At 37.0% G+C, this 18,220-nt stretch overlaps 1 protein-coding gene across 1 annotated transcript in view; it reads right to left on the bottom strand.

Moving 5' to 3' along the window:
• The window catches only part of mgat4a (alpha-1,3-mannosyl-glycoprotein 4-beta-N-acetylglucosaminyltransferase A), a 68,617-nt gene that overhangs the window by 21,044 nt on the left and 29,353 nt on the right, over positions 1 to 18,220 (bottom strand). Inside the window, exons 2-3 of the mRNA XM_061879302.1 lie at positions 9,749 to 9,916; positions 5,246 to 5,386 (exon numbers count right to left, since the gene is read on the bottom strand). Of these exons, the coding sequence (XP_061735286.1) occupies positions 5,246 to 5,386; positions 9,749 to 9,916 (309 nt within the window). The remainder of the gene's footprint in view (positions 1 to 5,245; positions 5,387 to 9,748; positions 9,917 to 18,220) is intronic.

The raw sequence follows: 18,220 nt of genomic DNA on the forward strand, positions 1-18,220 counted from the left end.
ATTTGATATGATATATTATGTAAATGTCTGTGCTTTGCACATGAATGCCATACATAAATATTTCCAACTGAGTGTAATTAAAATGAATAGAAATATAGTGATGGATCTGTGTGGTCTTTGCAAACAATGACTAAACTGCATTGCACCCTGCACAGCAAACATCGCTGACTTGTTTAAGACTTAAAAAACAGGTGTTGATGAAAGAATTCCCTGCTGTAAGATATTACATGATGTTGGTGGTGTACAACCTCTAGTGCTAATAAAATGTTAATTAAAAAATGCATTTTTTTACATCTTTATTTATACCAAATACAAATACTACTGATAAATGAATACCGGTATCGATAAGGAATATCGATATTGGCATTGGTATCGATAAAATCCTAGCAATATACATCCCTGGTTTCTTCTAGTCTGTCGATGCAAATAGCTTTTTCACGAACATCTGCATATCATGTTAGGTGTTTTAGTGGTTCCGTTTACATTTTAAAATTAAAATGTTTGTTGTATTAATACTTTTTCGTTAATTTGCAACAGTGACTTTTTTCTCAAACAACTCTGTATAGTATAAATGAAAACAGATTATATATTTACTCTTACATTGTTTTGAATTGTTATATTTAGTTGGAAAAATATTTGTAATTACAAAACATTTTTTTCCTGTGTGCTCATGATCATAATCAACTAACCAGATACAAATTCACAAAATTATTCAATGATCAAAGTAAAAAAGTGTCAGTATTGATATCAGTTTTGGCAATACTAGCCCTGGATTTACTTAGTATTTGATAGATACTACAATTCACAGTATCACCCACTGCCAGTGATCTAACAAAATCGAAAAAGAAACCAACCCGTAAAAAAAAGATAACATCCAATAATAGTAATAATATAAGAGGACATAAGAGAGGAAGGAATGATGGTGATTTTGGATTTTTGAAAGAAAAATCCAAACAAAAAAAAAAAGACATGGAGACAGCGTGAACACAGACTCTACAATCTATAAAAAAAAGCTACAGTGTACATGTGGGTGCATTGAGTACGATGTTGTTTTTTTAGCTTCCTGATTGGCTACTTTCTGTGCCACGTCACAATTCACAGAGTAATGACACGTGAGGCATTGGCGTTCCCCTTAGACATGAAGAGTTTTGGTCGTACTTTTAATATTTACGATTTTCGACCCCGACCTGTTTTGGAGCCAATTATCGAAAACAATTCACTCCTAACATACCAGACCACAAAACAACCTTTAAAGAAAATCTTGTAAGACATATGATGATCGGGTGTTTCTTAACCCTGCTTAAGACAGTAATAATAAAATATTTGCAGTCTTTAAGGGGGCACTATATGCATAACCAACCTTTTTTAACTATTGGTAACTATTATGTATTTGGGATCTGAATAGGTCCCAAAAATGTTAAATCAAATTGTGGCGATGTTTATAAAACAATCTTGCTTACCTTCATACTTGCGGTAAACAAGCCGTTTGGAATTCGCCCCATTGGTTACGTATTTGCCATTGGTGATGTCAGCAGATTATCCATACATGGTAGAACATGAACCAAAGTGCTTTCCGCAAGTCAGCCATTGTAGTCAGTGATGTAGTTAATAGGTTCCTTCTTTTCCCTATCCTCTTGTTGTGGGGCAGACTGGCTCGTACATGTGCATTCATCCTCTGCTGTTGCCATTTCAAATATAAAATATAGTTCGAATTTATGTCTGTCAGTAGACCCCATATGGAAGTGCTAAAAACTACAACATGGATGATGGGGAGTAGTGTCGAAGTGGAGACACGTAAATAAGACCGCCCACAAAAAAAGCGCATCCTAAAGAGCCGGTCAAAAAAGCAGCTTGAGGAGTCTGTAAAATAGAATCGATGTAAAATCTTGACCAAAGAACTACCATGACGTGTTATGTAGACCAGAAGGAATGTTTTACATGTAGAAAAAAAAACAAAAAACATCACAAGCTGTAATATTCATATGGCACCATAATTCACTCAAAACAAATTTTGTGTTTAAGTTTTTCAACTGTAACATAACTTATTTTTACATTAAGTAAAATGTTACTAAACTTTGCCTGTACACCTGTGTTTTCTAGTCCAAGTTTGATGACTGTTTATTCTGTTATGCTGGCTTTCAGCATGTATATACAGTACTGTACATAAGAGTGCTGTACATGACAGGCTTTGTGCAAATGTATCTTTCGACATGTGCAAACATTCCCTTATCAGGTGCATATTTACAGTAAAGGGACACGCTATGCAGGGAATTCTCCTTTTACACAAACATTGTTGACCATCTCTTCACCATAATGGATGCCAGTGCTGATTTGCCTTGCATAATATTTATTCTAAAAAGGGTGTTTCTCAAAACGGATGTAATTGGGGGGAAAGGGCACCGTTTACTGCAACTACGTAAACATTTAGCTAAATAAACGGCTGTCTAATAATCTATTATCTCTGCAAAGACATATAACATACCAGTGTGCCCCTCCCAAAAGGGCCCTCAAAGGTGAGGCCATCAGGTCAGATTATAATCATATATTTAATGTACATACTGTATCTTCAAAGGCATGCACTGTTTTCCAGTGCAAAGTCCAGTCAATTATACGTTAATAGTAAAACCAGAAAGCATGAGCTTATATGAGTGAATATGAATTTCTTAAAATAATTAGCAAGTAGGCTAATTATGTAATTTTAGCGCATTGGTAGCGCTATAGTTTAAAAATTCCATTAAAAAAATGTTAACAGATGAAAGGGATGAAATTGCCTGCATTAAGTAGAACACATCATGTGGGAGGATACGCTATGTCAGAGAAACCAAAAGGAGAGTTGGCTGCATTAGTAAAATAAAAAGAAAGATTCATAGCTTTTATGGTGAACAGAGACTGTACATTGACTATTTTAAATGCAAACACTTCTCAGAGAGGCCTTGCTGTGATGCTAAATCCAAAAGATATTTACAGGGACAAACTGCAAATGTCTATAGCAGTGTTTTTCAACCACTGTGCCACTAGTGTGCCATGAGATATTGTCTATTGTGATGTGGGAAATTATGCAATTTCACCTGTTTGTTTTAAAAAATATTTGTTTGCAAACCAATAATTATAATCCGCAAATCTGCCGTAATCTGCCATTGTTGAGTGTCTGTGCTGTCTAGATATTGGCAGCGTGACCATGTAATACTCTTCCATATCAGTAGGTGGTAGCAGTTTGCTAATTGCGTTGGAGGCCGATTTTGAGACAAGACAATTAGTGATGCATGGAGGGTTATGGTTTGAATTCATATCGAACAATTGCGTTGGGATGAGAACGACTTTATGTTGTTAACATGGTTAGAGTGTCTGCCCTGAGATCGGTAGGTTGTGAGTTCAAACCCCGGCCTAGTCATACCAAAGACTATAAAATGGGACCCGTTACCTCCCTGCTTGGCACTCAGCATCAAGGGTTGGAATAAGGGGTTAAATCACCAAAATATATTGCCGGGCGCGGCCACCGCTTCAGCCCGCTGCTCCCCTCACCTCCCAGGGGGTGATCAAGGGTGATGAGTCAAATGCAGAGAATAATTTCGCCACACCTCGTGTGTGTGTGACAATCATTGGTAAAAACCCTGTTTCCACATGAGTTGGGAAATTGTGTTAGATGTAAATATAAACGGAATACAATGATTTGCAAATCATTTTAAACCCATATTCAATTGAATGCACTACAAAGACAAGATATTTGATGTTCAAACTCATAAACTTTTTTTTTTTGCAAATAATAATTAACTTTGAATTTTGTGGCTGCAACACGTGCCAAAGTAGTTGGGAAAGGGCATGTTCACCACTGTTACATCACCTTTTCTTTTAACAACACTCAATAAACGTTTGGGAATTGAGGAAACTAATTGTTGAAGCTTTGAAAGTGGAATTCTTTACCATTCTTGCTTGATGTACAGCTTAAGTTGTTCGTATTTTACGCTTCATAATGCGCCACATATTTTCGATGGGAGACATGTCTGGACTGCAGGCGGGCCAGGAAAGTACCCGCACTCCTTTACTACAAAGCCACACTGTTGTAAAACGTGGCTTGGCATTGTTTTGCTGAAATAAGCAGGGGCGTCCATGATAACGTTGCTTGGATGACAACATATGTTGCTCCAAAACCTGTATGGACCATTCAGCATTAATGGTGCCTTCACAGATGTATAAGTTACCCATGCCTTGGGCACTAATACACCTCCATACCATCACAGATGCTGGCTTTTGAACTTTGCGTCTATAACAATCCAGATGGTTATTTTCCTCTTAGTTCCGGAGGACACTATGTCCACAGTTTCCAAATATAATTTAAAATGTGGACTCGTCAGACCACAGAACACTTTTCCACTTTGCATCAGTCCATCTTTGATGAGCTTGGGCCCAGCGAAGCCGGTGGCGTTCCTGTGTGTTGTTGATAAATGGCTTTCGCTTTGCATAGTACAGTTTTAACTTGCACTTATACAGATGTTGCGACCAATTGTAGTTACTGACAGTGGTTTTATGAAGTGTTCCTGAGCCCATGTGGTGATATCCTTTACACACTGATGTCAGTTTTTGATGCAGTACCGCATGAGGGATCAAAGGTCCGTAATATCATCGTTTACGTGCAGTGATTTCTCCAGATTCTCTGAACCTTTTAATGATTTTACGGACCGTAGATGGTAAAATCCCTAAATTCCTTGCAATAGCTTGTTGAGAAATGTTGTTCCAAAACTGTTCGACAATTTGCTTTCAAATTGGTGACCCTCGCCCCATCCTTGTTTGTGAATTACTTAGCATTTCATGGAAGCTGCATTCATACCCAATCATGGCACCCACCTGTTCCCAATTAGCCTGCACACCTGCGGGATGTTCCAAATAAGTGTTTGATGAGCATTCCTAAACTTTATCAGTATTTATTGCTACCTATCCCATTTTCTTTGTCACGTGTTGCTGGCATCAAATTCTAAAGTTAATGATTATTTGCAACAACAAAAATGTTTATGAGTTTGAACATCAAATATGTTGTCTTTGTAGCATATTCAACTGAATATGGGTTGAAAATGATTTGAAAATCATTGTATTCCGTTTATATTTACATCTAACACAATTTCCCAACTCCTATGGAAACGGGGTTTGTACTTTAACTTTATGAAGTTTAAGTACCAATGATTGTCACACACACTGAGTCGCGACTGCTTTGTGCAGCGTAAAAACAGCGCGGCCATCGGTTGTGTCTCACCTCCCGTGCGTCCGAGGCCGACTTGAACGGCGGGGTGCAGGCTGCCCTCATTGTTGAGCAGGTGAGGCAGGTGGTGGTAGATGTTTGGCACTTGGAGAGGTTTTCTACTTGCCAGTTCCTTCAAGAGTCTCTGTGTCTCATCTAAACAGACAAGAAATAAGAGTAAAATTAATTATATTTCCACGTAGTATAGCAGCAATGCTATGACCAATAAATGTAATTTTCTTTTCGGGCTGCCATATACTAGGAAAAAGCATAACAATTGATGAAGTGATGGTCAATTGTGGGGATTGATTGTTGGTAAGTTGTAGAGGTGGGAATATTTGGGCACCTCCAATTCGATCACGATTCAGCTACGAATCGATTAAAAATAGATTATTGATGCATCTTTAATTCATGTATATTCATGCAGTTTTACATTTCTAACCGTTTCCCTAAATAAGCCTTCATCACTTGCAACTTAAAAAACCCCCAATTCTTTTGGAATGTGAAACAGTTAAATTAATTCTCGCATTTACCAAATTTAATGAAAATGTGTGCAAAACTGGACCATCCTATCACAAAAGAGCTGGTCGGATCTCTCAATGAAGGGGCTTGCTGCAGTCAGCCAAATTTTGGAAGTGTCAGTCTTACTATATTTCCAATAAATATAGATTATCGATTATTGACGTTTACTAATCGATTCTATAATCATCCAGGTCCGAATTGTGATGCATCTTAAAATCGATTATTTCCCCCACCTCTAGTAAGTTGTCTCTCAAATCAATTTAGACACTTCTTGGATGCAACCAGCATAGGCGCTTTTAGTTTCAATTAGTTTCCGATCATGAGAGCTACATTGAGTCAGCTATGCATTTATTTTTCCTAAGCAAACAATTGTATTGTTAAAACAATGGCAAACATGATTGAGCTCAAAATAAATAATACTCTCTCTTAACTATTTCCTTTTATCTAAAATGGTCAGAAAGAATCTTTGAAATATTTTTTAATAACGGAAATGTATTCAACTATTGTAAACAGTATTGAATAAAAAAATGAATACAAGATCTTAATGAAATATTCTGTAACAAACACTACACACGCACGCACTTGCACGCAAACACACACATACACACACACACACACGCACACACACACACACACACACACACACACACACACACACACACACACACACACACACACACACACACACACACACACACACACAAAGAAAGAAAATGCTGCATTAAAGCTTGGCCCAATCGTTTGCTAAACTTGAGTAAACTAAAAATCTAAGATCTTAAATCTGACTGAAATCAATGTAAAAAAAAAACACTTATTTTTGACGCACAAGATCATTTATTTTTTTCTACGTTACGACAATTCGATTATCTTAAGTAATAAGTACGCATATTGCCATATTCGCTTGGAAAAAGTAAAAAGGGATTCTCTTAATTTGTTGTAAGACTATTTACTTAAAGTGGTCATAAGTCCTTTTATGACTTGTTTCTACATTTAAAACACTTATCATGTAATGGTGGTTACATTTTACATAGGTTAAGTTTTACAAATTGTTTTCAAGCCGCTTTCTGATCGAATCTTCAGGATGCGCCGTTTTGTGGGCAGTCTTATTTGCGTATCTCCACTTCGATTGCATCTTCTCCCTGTCATCCATGTTCTAGTTTTTAGTGCTTCTCTAGCAAGTATACTGACAAATTTAAGTTTAAACTATTTGTATTATAAATGGCAACAGTGGAGGATTCATGTGCATGTACGAGCCAGTCTGCCCCAGCAACATAGGATAGAGGAAAAAGAAGGAGCTTACTGACTATAATGCAAACTACAATGGCTGACTTGCACAAAGCACTTTGGGTAACATTAAAAATGGGGAAAAAAACGTCACATTTGGGGCAAAATCCTAACAGCTCGTTTGGAGGAAGTATAGAGGAAGGCAATATTGTTTTATAAATATGTCCGCCATGCCTCCATGGTTTGATTTAAAATTTTCGGGGCTTATGCAGATCCCAAATACACAAACCGGTACCAATAGGTAAGAAAAGATGGGTTTGCACAGTAGGTTAGTTTTGAAGCAATTTAGATGTAATAGGGTGCACTTCTTGAATACAACCAGCGGAGGCGCTATTAATTGAATTTGCAATCATAAGAAGAGCAACATGACCTCAGCTATGCATCTTTTTTAATGCAAAATTTGTTTTGTTAAAACAATGGGAAACAAGACTGGACTTTAAAAAAAAAAACACTCCCTCTTAACCATTTCCTCTTATTTAAAATGGTCACAATAAAATAAAAAAGGGGAGATCTTTATGAGAGATTCTGCAACACAACAAATAATATATAGATATCTTTATATATTAGTTACACTTTTATATCATTTATATAAGTAAAATATAATGCGGCATTAAAGCCTCGTCCAAGCGTGCACTAAACGTTATTAGACTAAAATCTGAAAAGGACTGAATATCCAAAATCAATGTAAAAAATACTTATTTTTGGTGAACAAGATATCTTTTATTTTTATTTTACCAAGTTACACCAATTTGCTTATCTCAAGTAATATGTAGGCATACTGCCAAAACTGCACAAAAAAAGTAAAAATCAGGTATCTTATTGTGTTGTAAGATTACTTACTTAACTAATTAAAATAAGAACATTGGTCAAACATTGGAAGTGTCTGGTAAGAGAATATAGTGAAAAATAAGTATTGTCAGATATTTAACCATGCTAATATTTTAATTTTTGCAGTGAAAAGATCTGTACTAAAATATATCTTCAATATAATGTAACAGTCATTTAGAAATGCACTCCATCATACTGAGAGCTACACTTGTCTCCTTATTTAGCTATAGTACTGTACATGGAGGGGAAAATATTAGGAACATTTCTCAGTATAATGCAACCACCCCACTGCAAACAATAACCAAAAAATAAACATATGGTTTAAGGTTCAAGGTTATTTCATTTGTACTTGTAGGTAGGTTTGGTACATTAGTTGTCAGTGGGGCTGGGCGACATATCGATATACGCGGGTTTGTCTCTGTGCGATATAGGAAATGACTATATCGTGATATTCGAGTATATGTTCTCACGCAGTTGCTTTTAGCTGCGGGCATTACACAGTTATATATCACTTTGTTGTCTCTCTTTCTCACAGAGACATAAAACAAGCGCACCTTCTTACATACGTCACATACGTATACCCCTTTGCAAAGCAGAGAGGTAGCGGCATGCGTAACGTTAGCTATGGTGTGAGTGGTAACAAATTTGGTAACAAATGAAGGAAGAATTAATTCCCAAGAAAAAAAGCACGGGGTCCATTGTCTGGCGGTGGTTTGGCTTCAAACGGGAATATGTCAAAAAGACAACCGTAATTTGTCAAGTGTGGGGCAAAAGCGTTGCTAAAAAAAGTAGCATTACTGCTAATATGTAGCACTGTTTGAAAAGTCACCCGCTAGAGAATGAAGAGTGTTTGAAAGTCCGCATGTCAACATCTCCGTTCGGTGCCACACCAACAAAATGCCGAGGCAACCATTTCCACATCAACAGTTTCAACACCATATGAAAAAAATAGTCAACAACAGAAGGAGATAACGTCCGCAAGAACATACCACATAGTGAAGGACATATGCTATTTGATTTCCTTTTATGCAGCTCATTTTTATTTGACAGTTTTTGAAAGATCTTGTATCTTGGGTGACATCTTGCACAAAAGTGCACTTTATTTGTTTTAAACTGTTGTAGTGGCGTTTTATACAAAAAGTGCACATTAATTTAGTGTTTTTTTGATGTCATCTTAGTGACATCATGCACAAAAGTGCACTCATAGCTTGTTTTAAAATGTCCCTGACAATTTTGGACTTTCTGTTTTGAAATTACATGAATGTTTGTGCCACTGCTTAATAACTGTTTAATAAATACAGTTTTGGTCAATTGACTTAGTTGTGATTTCTCTCTTCTACATGAAAGTTTAAAATGAGCATAGTGACATCATGCACAAAAGTGCACTCATAGCTTATTTTAAAATGTCCCTGACAATCTTGCACTTTTTGTTTTGAAATGACATGAATGTTTTTTCCACTGCTTAATAACTGTTTATTAAATACAGTTTTTTCAATTGACTTAATAGTTATTTCCCTCTCTGCATGAAAGTTTAAAATGAGCATATATTAATGCAGTATGAACAAGAATGTTTTAATGTATATATAGAATCATCATACTGGTGTGATTATATGCATCGAGTGTTCAATGAAGGCTAAAGCAAAATATCGAGATATATATCGTGTATCGTGACATGGCAATAAAATATCGAAATATTAAAAAAAGGCCATATCGCCCAGCCCTAGTTGTCAGTTACTTTAAGGACCTGGTGCCCTCTTTTTTTCCCCCAGACACTTTCTTGTTTCCACAGCAATAAAATAAAATAAAAACAGGCAAGTGACTCTAAAGAACAGCAAACATACTGGTGGTGTTTTTTTTTTAGTTTTGTTCAGATGAATGAGTCACCTGAGAAGGATGTGATGGCATCTTTGCTGCTGTTGGTTTCGGCGATGGCCCGCTTGAACTGCTCGAGAATGTTGTTGAGCTCCGACGAGCGCTGCAGCGTCCTGTGTTCAGCCACACGAAGGCGCTCTTTCAAGGCATGGAACTCCCGCTGGTATGCTGTTAGTTTCTCTGCAAGGAGGAATTACAGGAAGACAGATTGTGAATTGAAGATGGAAAGCATGAGATATTTTATCAACATACTGTAAGTCACCGGAAATTGACACTTGTTTCAGCAACAGGCAAGTAAATGTCAATGGAGTGACAACTTAAATAAGACAAACAGGTTTAACTGCCCCTTCAACAACGTAAGTACATCCTGCTTACTTTACAAAAACTCTCCCACAATATTTAGGCAACCATGCATTACTGTTTAATGACAAGGATTGACATTGATCTTACAGAGCTGAGCCTTGGCTGATGCATGAAAGTCAATATCAAGTAGCTAAATTACTCATTCAACTCCAGTCTGTATGTATGTTTATAATCTAACTCTTATACACCTGAATAGCGGCACACACAAAGGTCGATATTTGTCAAAACAAGCAAAGTTGTCTGACAAATACACCACATGGTGTTATTAAAGATTAACTGTATTTTTGGAGGAAGCCGGAGTACCCTCCAAAACATGCACCTGGGGATAGATTGATTGGCAACACTAAATTGTCCCTAGTGTGTGAATGTGAGTGTGAATGTTGTCTGTCTATCTGTGTTGGCCCTGCGATGAGGTGGCGACTTATCCAGGGTGTACCCCGCCTTCCGCCCGAATGTAGCTGAGGTAGGCGTCAGCGCCCCCCGCAACCCCAAAAGGGAATCAGCGGTAGAAAATGGATGGATGGATGTATTTTTGGAAAGAATTTTGCCTATTGTTCACAATCATTATAAAAGACATGACGACGGATGTGTTTTTTAATGCATTACAACTCGTAAATAAACGTAAATAAAAGTCTGCTTACAACGGAGCCAATAAGAGATATTCAATTCCGTCCATAAAACCCAAAAAACAACCATCCAAAACCCGCCAACCATACTCTATTCACATATTGTGACTTAATTATAAACCAAGTATTAGTGATGTCATTATAAGTGCCAACGCAGACTAACTATGCAGTCGGTCTTTAGAGTTTTGACAGCAAGTATGGCCCAAGAGTCTGTTGAAATAAAAAGTGTTTCTCTCCGTCCTGTCGGTGATTTTTTTTTGTTAATAATGAGCTTGCAGCAGCCAGCGTCATCTCACAATATCCTCGGGTGCAGAGAATGTCAAACAACTGACGAAAGTGAAGTCTTGGTGAAGATTGATGATTGCTCATTTTCATGTCTATTTTTTTAATGCCTGGCTTGCGTTCGACTGACACACCCTCAGCGATCGACCGGTAGCTCGCGATCAACGTAATGCCCACCCCTGGTTTAAAACATTTTATACAAATCTATATAAGCCTGAGAAAGATTGTAGCATAGAAGCTGTGCAGTCATAATTAAACAAAATACAACTTCCATCATTATCAGTGCATTACCAAAAAAAAAACACTGTAGGAACCTATACAATTAATGGAAATTCAAAAAGCTATAAATTAATTTGCAAAAAAAAAAATATCCTGGCACGGATGGCTACAATACAGAATTTTATCAAATCTTCAGTGAATATTTGTCTACTCTATTAATACAAATTTACCAATCTTCAGTTAATAAACACATTTAATAAACAATTGTTTTTTACAACCTTAAATTTTTCATACATCAAGAAAATAAAAGACCCATTGATTTGCAGTAACTACCATCCTTTTTCCCTGACCAATGTGTACAATAAAATGTTGGCAAAATCTTAGACACACGGTTATCAAATGTAATTGGAAAATTAATTCATACTGACCAAACTGGCTTTATGGAAGGTCGACAATCTTCATACAAACCACGGAAATTGTTTAAAAAATCCATTTCGCGAGAAGTGTCTCTTATTCCGCAAGGTATTTGACCACATAAATTGGTCATTTATATTTTGCACATTACATAAATTATGGATTTAGAGATAATTTTATACAATGGATTAAGATGCTTTATACAAGGTCCCTGGCATCAGTCAAAACCAATAATCATATTTCTAAACCATTTTCATTAAAATGAGGAGCAAAACAGTGATGTCCTGCATCTGTATTATTATTCAATTTGATTATTGAGCTGCAAAAAAAAAGAAGTGAAAATAATATTCATGGTATACAAATTGTCTCTCAGCATAATAAGTTATCAATGTATTGCGATGACATAATTCTCTACCTGTCACATGTTGACTCCTCTCTTCACTATATCAATAAGGTAGTTACTGAATATGGCTATTTAATAAACACTGCAAGAAATCGCAAGTTCCATCCATCCATGTCCACCGCTTGTCCCTCTCAGGGTCCTGGAGCCTATCTCAGCTGAATTCAGGCGGAAGGTCAGAATTCCAAAAATTAATGGAGAGAGGCAAAAATCATATATATAGGACTGCATATTACACCAAACCTTTATACAAGCAGAGTTCTAAATCATAAACATTTAAAAAATAAGATAGAATCCAAAATCGAACGCTGGTCACATAGTAAAAATTAGTATACCGCCAGCAGTTGATTATATATTGAAAAATGCCTGTCCTAATTAATAAAAGATGGTTTAAGAAAATACATACACTGATATCACATTTAATATAGTGTGGAAAAAAGGACAGATGCTCATACTTAAGACTGTCTAGAACAAAAGATAAGGGAGGACTACAATTGCCAAACTTTTAACATTATTATATTTCCTTTGGTTGTGAACAAGTAAGCCACTTATTCAATTCTTCTGCATATATGCTACTTTTAAACTTTCATGCAGAGAAGGAAATCACAACTAAGTCAATTTACCAAAACTGTATTTATTAAAGTTATTAGCTGGTGACCTTTCAAATGATGCTACATATTAGCAGTAATGCTATTTTTGGTAGCAATGCTTGTGCCCCACACACGACAAATTAAAAGTTGTCTATTCGACATATTCCCGCTTGAACCCGAACCACCGCCAGACGATGGGCCCCATGCTGTTTTTCTTGGGAATTAATTCTTCCTTCATTTGTTACCAGATTCGCACCTTCTTTCTCTCGCAACAACCCACTAGCGTCACAGCTAACGTTAGCTACGCCGCTACTTCTCTGCCGGTCGAGGGTGTGTACGTATGTGACGTATGTAAGAATGTGCGCCTGCTTGTCTGTGAGAAAGAGACTCAGGAAAGAGCGAGGAGAGCCTTTAGTGCAGTGGTTCCCAAAGTGGGCGGTACCGCCCCCCTGGCGGCAGTGGAAAGATCTGGGGGGGGCGGTGAGGAAGAAGGGGGCGGTAGGGGGGCGGCAGTCCTAAGTCGAAGTCAGAAGTTCGAACGTTTGTTTGACGATTTGTACACAACACGTGCAGCAGGACGAGTCAGTGGACGACGCATCAGGGTCCGGTTACTACACGCCAACATCATATTTAGTAGAACGGGGCTTCAGTGCAGTCGCCTTGCTTCTTTCCAAGCAAAGAAACCGACTGAAAATTACTGACCGCGGGGATCTACGACTTCTTCTTAGTGAGTTCCATCCTGATGTTGAGAAGCCTATGTCCCTGCACTAAGCACATCCATCCCATTAATATTAAGTGTGAGACAATGAAGGTTACTGGTGGAATGTTTATTTACCATTCTATGTTGCTGAAACAGTTAAAACTGCTAAAAAATCAATTGGTTTACTAAATTGGGTTTTATTTGTGAAATACACATTTGTGTTTAACCTTTCTCTTTTCAAATTGCAGCATACCAAATATCAAGAAAGAGGTGTTTGTTTCCATATGTGTCTGTGGGGGGGGGTGGGGGGGTGGGGGCTAGGAATTCACTGGGGAGCCAAGGGGGCGCCAGCCTGCAAAAGTTTGGGAACCATTGCTTTAGTGTAATGCTCGCAGCTAAAAACAACTGCGTGAGAACGTCTACTCGAATATTACGATAAAGTCATTTTCTATATCGCACAGAGACAAACCCGCGATTTATATCGTATATCGATATATCGCCCAGCCTTAATCAAGCTAACGCATTTTGGAAAAGTGGTGGAGCCTGTCTTTACATTTGGCCGTTTTCTACCAAGCATATTTGCTTTGTTGGTGTTGAAAGTTTCAACATACCAAGAACCAGTTTGGCTGAATTGACTCTGAATGCTGCTTTACTGATTGTTTCCTTATCAGGTGTTTTGGCCAGTGTTTAGCCTGTGACAGGATGTGTGGTCACGACCATCAGAGGTAACGAAATTGTTAGATTTTACGTGACTCGATACCGAGCACTGATGGATTTTAGTCAGTACCAATCTCTGAAAACACCCATTGTAACTTTTGGGTGTTTGAACAAATCAAACACACACCTTCAAGGGTCTGTACAAGCACATGACTGTGAATTTGACAAAGACTGCTTGAAAAATAAGGCATCTATCTTGCAAAACATCTTACAAGCAACCATTAACCACAGTACACATAAGTCATTCAACATTTTTCTTTGAGGATATCTGTATTACTTGTATGCTTGCATGTCTTCCAAAGTACTGTATTTTGAGTATAAGTTGGACCCACAAGTGTAAATAGAGTGTAAATATCATTTACACTCCAAAAACTGGCAATTAATTATGCAAAATTCAAAGTAAAATTTACTTTGTTAGCTTTATGGAAACACGTTGTTTTACCTCATTTCCTATTCCTACAAGAATAATAGGCGACATTTATACATCGGAAAAATGTATGTAACGCTAAAGGGTATTAATTATGACAGCAGTAAACCTTCTGACGGTTAGTATTACTGCTTCAATTAAAGTAATCATAAAAATGTGATTGATCACTGCACTTTGATAAAATCATGGACCGATGAGCACTCGGTTGCTAGCTAGCTTCAATGCTAACATGAATACAAGACACATTAACATATTTCCACATTAAGAAACAACATACCACAAGTTAACTTGTACAAACACATTATTGTCTACGCCAGTGGTTCTCAAATGGGGGTACGCGTACCCCTGGGGGTACTTAGAGGTATGCCAAGGGGTACGTGAGATTTTTAAAAAATATTCCAAAAATAGCAAGAATTCAAAAATACTTTATAAATATATTTATTGAATAATAATTCAACAAAATATGAATGTAAGTTCATAAACTGTGAAAAGAAATGCAACAATGCAATATTCGGTGTTGACAGCTAGATTTTTTGTGGACATGTTCCATAAATATTGATGTCAAATATTTATTTTTTTGTGAAGAAATGTTTAGAATTAAGTTTCTGAATCCAGATGGATCTCTATTACAATCCCCAAAGAGGGCACTTTAAGTTGATGATTACTTCTGTGTAGAAATCTTTATAATTGAATCACTTGTTTATTTTTCAACAACTTTTTAGTTATTTTTATATCTTTTTTTTCCCAAATAGTTCAAGAAAGACCACTACAAATGAGCAATATTTTTGCACTGTTATATAATTTATTAAAGCAGAAATAGATGAACTAGTGCTGTACTTTATTTCTTTATCTATTTTTTTCAAGCAAAAATGCTTTGCTCTGATTAGGGGGTACTTGAATTATAAAAATGTTCACAGGGGGGTACATCACTGAAAAAAGGTTGAGAACCAATGGTCCAATATTCAAATGTGCCCATTGCACACAAGCTTTGCTCTCTTAGCACAGATAGCGCAGAGAGATCTATACTGGGAAGAATTACACGGTCAGAGGTGTTTTGTTTTTTTCTTTTACAACTTTATTAACAAATTGTACTTTTTACTTTTCTACCTTCAAGGTACTCAAAGCGCTTTGACACTACGACTACAAAAATATGGCTATTAAGAATCCAGAACAATATTTAATGTTTCTTCTGCCAAGGAAGTATACTGTGTGTGTGTCAATTTATTATAGATGTTTTGTTTGATTTTATAGTAAAATTTGGTTAAAATATGTCAGTGTGTGTATAATAAGCACATTTAACAATATTAATGATACCGCTGACAATTTTGGGTACAAAGATACATTAATATTGTTACATTCCTAATCGGACATCCATCCATCCATCCATTTACTACCGCTTGTCCCTCTCGGGTTTGCGGGGGGTGCTGCAGCCTATCCCAGCTGCACTCGGGCGGAAGGTAGGGTAAGACGCCACCTCATCGCAGGGCCAACATAGATAGACAGACAACATTCACACTCACATTCACACACTGGAGCCAATTTAATGTTTCCAATCAACCTTTGTTTTTTATACACCTGAAATGATAATGGCAATGTATGCAAGCAACAAAATGTATTTCGGTCCAAGAAGTCACACAGAAGGATGATAGCTGATTTTTGTTGGCCGCTTTATAAGCTGAAACAATAGAGTACAATCTGTTTTTAGTGGTTAGTTTGCTCGAGGTGTTGACTCCTACGACTTGCACTCTTATGACTCCAGGCTTTTGACACACCTTTCCGCAAGTTGAAATGCTGCAGTTAAAAAAATATTTTTTTTTGATGCCAAATGTCTTAAAGGTTGCAAGGTAAAGTCAAAATCTGTGTGAATCGCAGATGGAGGTTCTGGGTTAGTCTCTGATCTACCAGTGCTGGGAAATATATTTGTATTATTGTGTTGTTTTGGAGAGCTCCTCCAAAAACAATGAAAACTAGCCTTCTTTAATCTTGCTCTCTATCTGACTGAAGTATTGTTTGTCCACTCTCCTCTCCTCCTTGAAACACAGATGCTGCCATTCGGGCCAAATCTCAGTGAAAAGGGCAGCTTCAAAAACCCATAACAAAACTTTCATCTTCACACGGTGCTTTGACTGCAGCACACCGGACCTGTTGTGGAGGTGAAGGCCCACCTGCAATCCCATGGTGCAATCAGAGCAGATCAGGTTTCTATTATGCAAAGGTTTCTGCAGGGATCAGCAAATCCAATTTAATGCTTTTTAATGCCACTTAATACAAATTTGATGCCCCTGTCCTACTGCAAGTAGTTATTATTTATAGTCAAAAGTTTACAAGTGTCTGTATGGACAAAATTGTAAGCATTTGACAATGATAATCTTAAATAGATGAATAGGTAATGTTTACAACTTCCTCGCAGTAACATTTTTCCAAGCAAAAAATATAACAGGAACCCCACCGGCTCGCTTATGTTACCAATTTAGGTTTAACAGAACACTTTTGTTTGATAATTTTCACAATGTTTTCCAATTACAAAGTTTATGTAGTAAAATTTTTTATTGGCCCAGAAAAAAATTATTGGTGTTTACAGCGGCCACCCACACTGTCTCGTCAACACGTATGTGCAGAGAGCACGTACACACATACCCAAGCAGTCCAAGAGAAGCAACAAACAAATTGCAGTAATGTTGTTGTTATTATACAATATATATCAAATGACAGCTAATGCTAGCATTTAATTTCTTAATTTTGGAAAATCCATTTAATGACTTTTAATGCTTTTTAATGACCAATGGAAACCCTGTATGCGTATTTGTAGTATAAAGAGAAGTATTGAACACAATTACAAAAAACTGCAGGACTGCAAGCATTTTACAGTATGTTTATTAAATAGGGTTGTCCCGATCCAATATTGACATTGGTCCAATATCAGCAATAAAACAATAATCACATTATATCGGCTTGCTTCTAAAACCTCTAACTGTCTGACTAGTCTCTGATACAAGCAGTCCTGCAGTGTGTTTACTTGTGCAAAGATGGACAGCCAGTTAATGGATGGATGGATGGATGGATGGATGGATGGATAGATAGATAGATAGAACTTTATTGATTCCTTCAGGAGAGTTCCGTCAGCAAAAAAAGGACACATAAGTGTCCTCCAATAAGCACACAAAGTTGGTATTTTGTGGTATTTTAGTGAAGTTATTCACTAAAAGGTAAACACTTGCTTTAATTTAAAGACAGCCTAAATCCAATTCCAGACTGTTAATAATAACTATGTTAGTGTTTTCAATACCTACCATTGTTTTCTGTTGGACTCATTTCACCTGATCAAATCTTTTTTAACATTCCATACGACAAAATACTGAAAATATGTGTGATTCACCCAGATATTGCATCAATTTCGGCCTTGGCCAATACTAAACGATGCATTATGGGTATCGTATCGGAAGTGGAAAAAGTTGCCCTAATATCGAGTAAAAGACCACATTCTTTCAAAGAAGAGGTGCTCTTTTTTTGCTAGGCACCAGTAAAAAGCAGAACCTCCTTTCTTACATGAAAAAGAACAAAGTTGCTATGGCACACAATATACCTTATGAGTAATGTATTTTTAAAACTAGATTTGCGCAGATGACCATTTCACATGTTGCTTGCGTGGTCACAACTTAGTCCATATGCATTGCTGACAAGACCAAAAGCCACAATGCCTCTGAATGCAAAGTCACAATCTACCGCACCCGTCATCACTTCTCAAA

Source organism: Nerophis ophidion, linkage group LG19 (assembly GCF_033978795.1).
Source record: "Nerophis ophidion isolate RoL-2023_Sa linkage group LG19, RoL_Noph_v1.0, whole genome shotgun sequence".
Lineage (NCBI taxonomy): Eukaryota > Metazoa > Chordata > Actinopteri > Syngnathiformes > Syngnathidae > Nerophis > Nerophis ophidion.